This window comes from Rhinopithecus bieti, unplaced genomic scaffold (assembly GCF_001698545.2).
Source record: "Rhinopithecus bieti isolate Rb0 unplaced genomic scaffold, ASM169854v2 scaffold_13262, whole genome shotgun sequence".
In the NCBI taxonomy this organism is placed as follows: Eukaryota; Metazoa; Chordata; class Mammalia; order Primates; family Cercopithecidae; genus Rhinopithecus; species Rhinopithecus bieti.
Window position 1 is genome coordinate 4,025,543 of NW_016808004.1, and position 6,731 is coordinate 4,032,273.

The window sequence follows — 6,731 nt, forward strand, 5'->3', positions numbered from 1 at the left end:
CTTCATCCTTGCACAGCTGTTGGCAAGATTCAAGGTTACATAGGTTAAGTGCTCAGCCAGGGCCTGACACAGAGAGGGAAGTCAACTTTAAAAAATATGATTAATCCATCCTGGCTAACACGGTGAAACTCCGTCTCTACTAAAAATACAAAAAATTAGCTGGGCGTGGTGGCGGGTGCCTGTAGTCCCAGCTACTCGGGAGGCTGAGGCAGGAGAATGGCGTGAACCTGGGAGGGGGGGCTTGCAGGGGGCGGAAGTGGGCCCCCTGCCCCCCGGTCGGGGGGACCAAGGGGGACCCCATCCAAAAAAAAAAAAAAAAAAAAAAAAAAAATATGATTACTAACATCAGCGAAAGTTCTATACTTGCTTTGGCTCCAATTTCAGATGCCGTTGTATGTTGTGTGCAGCCCATTTTACCAACAGAAATCTTGAGGGGCAGAAGTCACCCATTTATCTGAGCCAGAAATAGAAGCTGAGTTTCTATTCTCAGTAGAGGTGAGACCATGCCTCACACTGTGTGGCAGTCCTCCCTTATTGTCCTCATGGCACCCTGGCTCACATTACCTCCCTGCCACTTCCTAGCTATGAAACTTCAGGCAAATTTCTTCACCTCTTTACCCTTCAGTTTTCTCATCTGCAAAATGGGAATCATGATGGTAGCTATACCATAGGGCTGTTGTGAGGATTAAATGGGAAGATACACTGCAGTGCACAGCACTTTGCTCAGAAACCACAGAGGCTTGGAGAGGAGGCAGCACCTCTTAAGGGCCTGTAGCAAGTGAGTGTGGCCCAGGAGGGTGTGACTCCAAAGCCAATGGTCTTTCCATGATCCATAGTCTTTCACCACCAAACAATCACATCCCCAGGATGAAGTCATCTATCTTGGGATCTACAGATGGGAAGGGCTTGGTAGCCTTCCTGAAATGTATGTCTTGGCAGTGACTTCTCCTGCTCCTTCTAGAAGGTGACAGTCTGTGTTGCCTACCTTTCTGGGCTTCCTCAAAGCGATCGTTCTCTGCTAGCCACTGAGCATACGGCACGTAGATGTCATCCTTAAACTCAGGATTCTTCTCACCCAAAGCAAAGGCCTGGGGGAAGGAGCAAATGAAGTCTTAATAAAACTGCCCCTGCAGCCCCCATGAAAACACTGCACTTGGCTGAATTCATTAGGGATGTCATATTTTGCCAGCCTGACAACTCAGAGAGGGAGAGTGCCTCCCCGCAAAACTACCCACAGAAACGCAAAAACAAATCAGCTCTTCGAAAACAAAAGGCAATTAACAGCAATATGCAAGCGACTGGATTCAGTAACAACACAGTCTGTTTCTGGACCACAGAAGCGGCACAGAATTGGAAACATTTTATTTTGAGGGTTTGCGTGGGCTCCTGTAGTGCTGCAAACAGATTTCTTTTAATTGCAGGCGATACCTAAGGAACCAGAATTGACATTATCATCATTACCACTTCTTATCAGTTGTCAAAGATGACTGCGGGCTTTGAGCTGTATGGACCCACTGACTACTTCTCACCTAAGCCCCAGAATCACCTGTCAGGCCAGGAGAACTGGACATGAGCCATGGGGAGAAAGTCTGCCTGATGCACAGCGAGGTCTGAGTCATTCTAAGATGCTCTAATCTATGCTGCTTCAGAAATCTAATAAATTTCTCTTGAGAAGCCACCATTGCCTCTGTCCCTAGCCCCACCTTTTCTCATGAGTGACCTCAACACCTCACCAAATGGAGCCATCCAGAGAGCAGACAACAGTCAGATGGCTCCTCTCAGTGAAGGCTGTGCTTTCACTCTAAAATGGAACATGATGGGTGGGTGGCTGAGTTGGGGGAGGATCCTGGCACAGCTCCTAATCCTCTCGGGGATGGATTTCTCTGAAGGGCACAGGGAGCCGGTGAGCTGGAGGGTGGGAGTTGGCCACAGAAGGGGCAGCATTAGCTGCTTCTGCCAGCCTCAGGCTGGCCACTTTTCTCACTGGCCTGGCTAATTCTTTACAGCCCCCAACACCAGAGAGAGAAGCAGTGGTTGTGGGGTGGGGGCAGAGAAGGGAGGGAAAAAACTGGCCCCTGAAATGGCTCTCGCAGCCTGGATCTGGAAAGCACAGATGGTGCTTTCTGCCAAAATGTTACCCAGCAGGTTTTAAATGTCACGCAGGTGCATCTCCACATCAGCCACGTGTCTGAGCCTGTGGTGCTGGTCAGAGGCAGCTCAGCCCAATGGCAGGCACTGGAGCTGTCGTGTTCACACTCACATCCCCGGTGCCTGTCACCACCCTGGCACAGAGCTGGCTGTCAGTAACAATTTTCTCAATGACTGAATGAACGGACAAGTGGAAAGGCGCTCCACAATTCTGTGGCTCAGAGAATTCGAGGTTAAGTTGCCTGACTGCCAGCTCAATGTTCCTTTCATCATGAGGGCAGCTTCTCTCCATCTGAACCCCAAGGACCCCTGTACCCACCCACCTGTGTTCCAGGGCTCAAGTGGGGCCCCAGCCCACGAGGCCTGCTTTCCCCTCACCTCATCCCAGCGCTGGGTCTCCACGTGCAGCTGCACCAGGGACTTGAGGTCACCCATCTTCAGGTAGGTCTCGGCAGCATAGCCAGGGCTGTCCAGCTTCTTGAGGTAGGTAGCACATAGCAGCAGCGGCTCGCGCTCAGCCTTGTCCAGCTTGCGGGCGATGTCGATCAACCTGGAGAGGGAAGGGGCAGGTGGGGGGGGGCTCTGGGTCTTGTCAAGGGCAGGCCGTATGTCCATTCATTCTGCAGTCCCCAATGTTGATACTGTGCCATGGACCCTGGGAATTGCTCAGTGGTTAGTTATTAAATATATGAATACACACTCCAGAAACATCACCAGGGACCGGGAGAGGTGGCCTTTACAGGATGCTGTGAGCCACCTCGTGTATCTTTCTCGGAAGTCACCGAGCTATCCAGCAGGGCACAGAAACAATTATCTCCTAATCCCCTACCGGTACCCAGATGATGCCATGAGCTTTCCCATGCATGAAATCAGAATCTTTATCACCCTAAGAGGTGGGCACTATTATTTCCATCCCTCAGATGAGAAGAATAAAGTCTGGGGGGAAGGTGAAGCACCCAGCCCAAGACTCAGCAGCCAGGAAGTGGCCCAGAGCTCTTTCCACCACAGGTGCAGGAATTCTCACACAAAAGTGGAGGCCAAGACATAAGAATACCTCAATGACTGTGAGGTGAGTGTGGGGCCTGCTCTGAGCTCTGGACAAAGGCCTGCAGGAAGTCTTCCCTGTCCTCCTGGCCAAGGTGCTGACCAAAGGGAGGAGCCGCAGGGACCCACTGGCTCACCACTGCTTCCCCATGGTGAGCGGCCCTCCCATTGCTCATGGGGACATGACGCCTAGATAGAATGTGCTTGTTCTCTCTGCTCAGGCTGGAATTTGGAGTCAAACTAACTCTCCCAAGAGAAAGGGTTCTACCCAGGCTAGTCTTGGTGGGAAAGGAAGGAGAAGCAGCTGTAATGAATCCCTGTCTCAGAGACAGGCAAGGCACGGAGGCCTGTCAGTCTACACTTAGAATAATAATGGCATCTAAAAATAACACTGCTCAGCAGAAAAGGACACATTTTAGGGAAAGGTGGCATAGACAGGCCACCTTAGAAGGCCTTAGAGACCTTCCCACCCATCACACCCAATGTCCCTGGAGGAAAGGCACCTTTTATAGCCACATCTGGAAAGCGAACAGAACATGCTTCATGTGTTTCTTGAATTACTCAAGTACCCTCAGAGTAACCTGACACATAGCACTTACAAATGAAAGTGACATGAAAAGCCAGACAAGAGAACAGGGGACCCTAAATGTGCCTGGCTCTCTTCTATATGAACCCCTTCACTTAAAGAAAAATGTGGGGAACAAAATCTGTGCCTCTGTCTTAAAAAAATTACTGTTGGACAAGAAAATGGGGTGGTAGGACATCCACCAAGGTCCCTTTGTAAGGGGCCGACACACCAATTATTAATATATGGCAGCACTCAAGGAAACAATTTAATCATTAACCAGCCTCCTCCATATCCCCAAATCCTGGCTGGGCCACTGCTACCTGTAGACCACAACGTTGTTTCCAGAAGAATCAACAGCCTTTAGGAACCAGCCTAAGCCACCCTCAGGAGCTTGTCCCATCATGTCCTCTGCCTGCCGTAGCAGCACGTGCATGTGTGTTTGCACATGCGTGAGCCTGAAGCTCACTGACTGGGAGGACAAAGCCTTCCCCCTAAAGGTCTGGTGCACTGAGTCCCAAGGCTGAATCCATCCTGTCTCAGTGCTGCCCCACCCCAACCCCCTCCTCTCCCTGTTGTCCACCTTGACGAATGGTGTAACCCACCAGCAGCCACAGAGCAAAGCCAGCCTGACACTCACCCCTGCCCCACCACCCTGGGATGGGTCACTTGGTTCTAACTCTGCTACTTCTCTTTCATGTCCTCAGCTACCAAGTTCCCTCCTGCTCTACTGCACTAGCCAGTTATCTGGTCTCCATTCTACCTGCCTGCCTGAGGGGGTGTCTGACTGTACAACCCTGACCGTAGGTGGTCACTCGCTATTGGCAAATCTAAGCACCTCCGTTTGGCATCGGAGGCCCTTCCAGTGTGGCCAGCCCACTTCCCCCAACCCACAGCCCACGTCCTTCACCCTCCCATTCCCACACATCTTTTTCTCCAACCAGAGCTGACTCGCTGTGTTCCTGCTGTACTTCCTGCCTGCATTTCCTTTCCCCCCATCTCTATTTACCTCTTGGAATTCTTCAAGGTCCCCTCATGCAAAGAGTGTCTCCTAAGACATCCATGGTTCCTCCCATAAGAATTCTTCCCTGGAACTTGTTTTGTTTTTGTTCCTACCATTATACATGTAGTTGGAATTGACATTGGCCAGATTAGAGGCTAAAGCTCAGCTCTACAACTTTCCAGCTATCTGGACTTTGGGAGTAACTTGTCCCTTTAGCTTCTGTTTCATCATCTGCAAGGTGGGCGAGGAGACACCAGCCCTGATGGCATGGGTGGAAAACCTAATGCCTGGAAGGTTAGCACAGCGTCTAGGTTGTAGTGAGCGCTCAGCAAATGGCAGCTGTGATGTCCTGGTGTCTCCTCTTCCCTGGTCCCTACCATCCCTTCCCCTAATGACTCCACAAGCTGCTGGAAGGCAGCTACGGCCTTGTGCAATCTCTGTCACAAGAACCTAGCCACTATCACATTAGCTTTAGATAATTAGAGAAGCACTATTTGTTCCCTTGCCAGTCAGGAGGTGACATGTGATGACATGCTGCCAAATGCTTCTTGGGGCAGGGACCAAAACCTACATGTCAACCCAGCCATGGTCACCACAGATCTCGATGGCCTTGACGTGCTCTCCTGCTGAGATGTACATCTCCACGGCGGCTTTGGGCTCCTTGATATTTCTGGCCCAGTCAGCCTGTTTGGTGATTAGCATCTTTGTTTCTTTGGGGTCTCCAGATCCAAGGAAATCCTGAGGAAGCACAACAAACAAAACACTCTGGATCAGAACTTCCTGTGCCAGCGTTACATCAGGCTTTTCTAGCAGCAAGGGCAGGCTCCACATGGCTGAAGCAGGCAACCAGGAGGCAGGCAGGGCCCGTCCCTGAGGGGCTGAGTTGGGGGAGTCCCAGGTCTCGGGAAGAGTGATCTCAGGCTGCCCTGCAGGTGTTCCTGGGGGATCCTGGGACATCGTCAAGGACGCTGGCCCCCAGTGCTTCCTTCCCATCTCACAAATGGGCATTTGTTCATCGGCTAAACAACACTTTCTAGACTATTTGGGGCCCTGCATATGAAGTCTGCAGGCTCGGGGGTTCATGATCGGGCTGTCTCTCTCTCACATACTTTGGTAAATACATGATTATTCCTAAACAGCAATGAGACAACCTGGTGCACAATTCCAAATATCGAGACCTGTCATCTTTATTCAGATCGTATGGGTGACACCACGTGCTTCAGAGTGGGCTGAGCATGGGTTCCCCTAAACTTACACAAACAAAATGACTTACAGTTTGCCGGCCCTCCGTGCCCTCCATGCCCTCTCTGAATCACCAGCAAACACTCTGTGCCCTGAACTAGGGAATCATTGCATGGTCTTTGCCCCAATTACTTGCCTGGAACAGATAACAAGCAAACCTCTCTCTGGTTAGTTGCTTCTCAGCTGAATGGTTAGGGATCCTGTCCTGAGGTCAGGTCTGCAGGGGTGAGGACCTGATCCGACAGTGGGACAGCAGGAGACCATGGGGGGATCTGAGGCAGGGAAGGTGCTCAGGAGAGGACCTGAGAAGGAAGAGACGACTGTGGTCCTGGAGGCTCAGGGGTCAGGCCTAGAGCCTGTGTTCCTTTGGCCTCAGCAGGGGCCCTCTGAAGCGGTATGCCCAGCTTCTCTGGGCTGGCCCTAGAATGTGTGAAAAACAGCTTCAGAACATCACCTCTTTTCAGGGTAGTTACTCAAAATACACATGTGGGAGTTTGCCAGAGTCAAGGAAGCTTTTAAAGGTGGAGCTTTTCAAAAAGGGAAACTGGGAGCCCTTAGAGCCCAGGTCTATGTTACTGGTAAGAAGTGGTTTGTCTTAGGAATAATGTACCCTGCAGAGAGTGCTTTGTGTCAGCCTCATTGAGAATAAAAAAAGCACTCCTTTCCCCATGATTAACGCTCATGTGTCAGGAAAGTGCAGTCAATGTATGCTAAAAATCCACTTGAACA

The 6,731-nt window shown here is 50.9% G+C and overlaps 1 protein-coding gene across 1 annotated transcript in view; it reads right to left on the reverse strand.

The window, feature by feature from the left end:
* The window catches only part of IFT122 (intraflagellar transport 122), an 89,110-nt gene that overhangs the window by 16,143 nt on the left and 66,236 nt on the right, over positions 1-6,731 (reverse strand). The window contains 3 exon segments of the mRNA XM_017885022.1: positions 986-1,088; positions 2,527-2,698; positions 5,332-5,498. Coding sequence (XP_017740511.1) covers positions 986-1,088; positions 2,527-2,698; positions 5,332-5,498 — 442 coding nt within the window.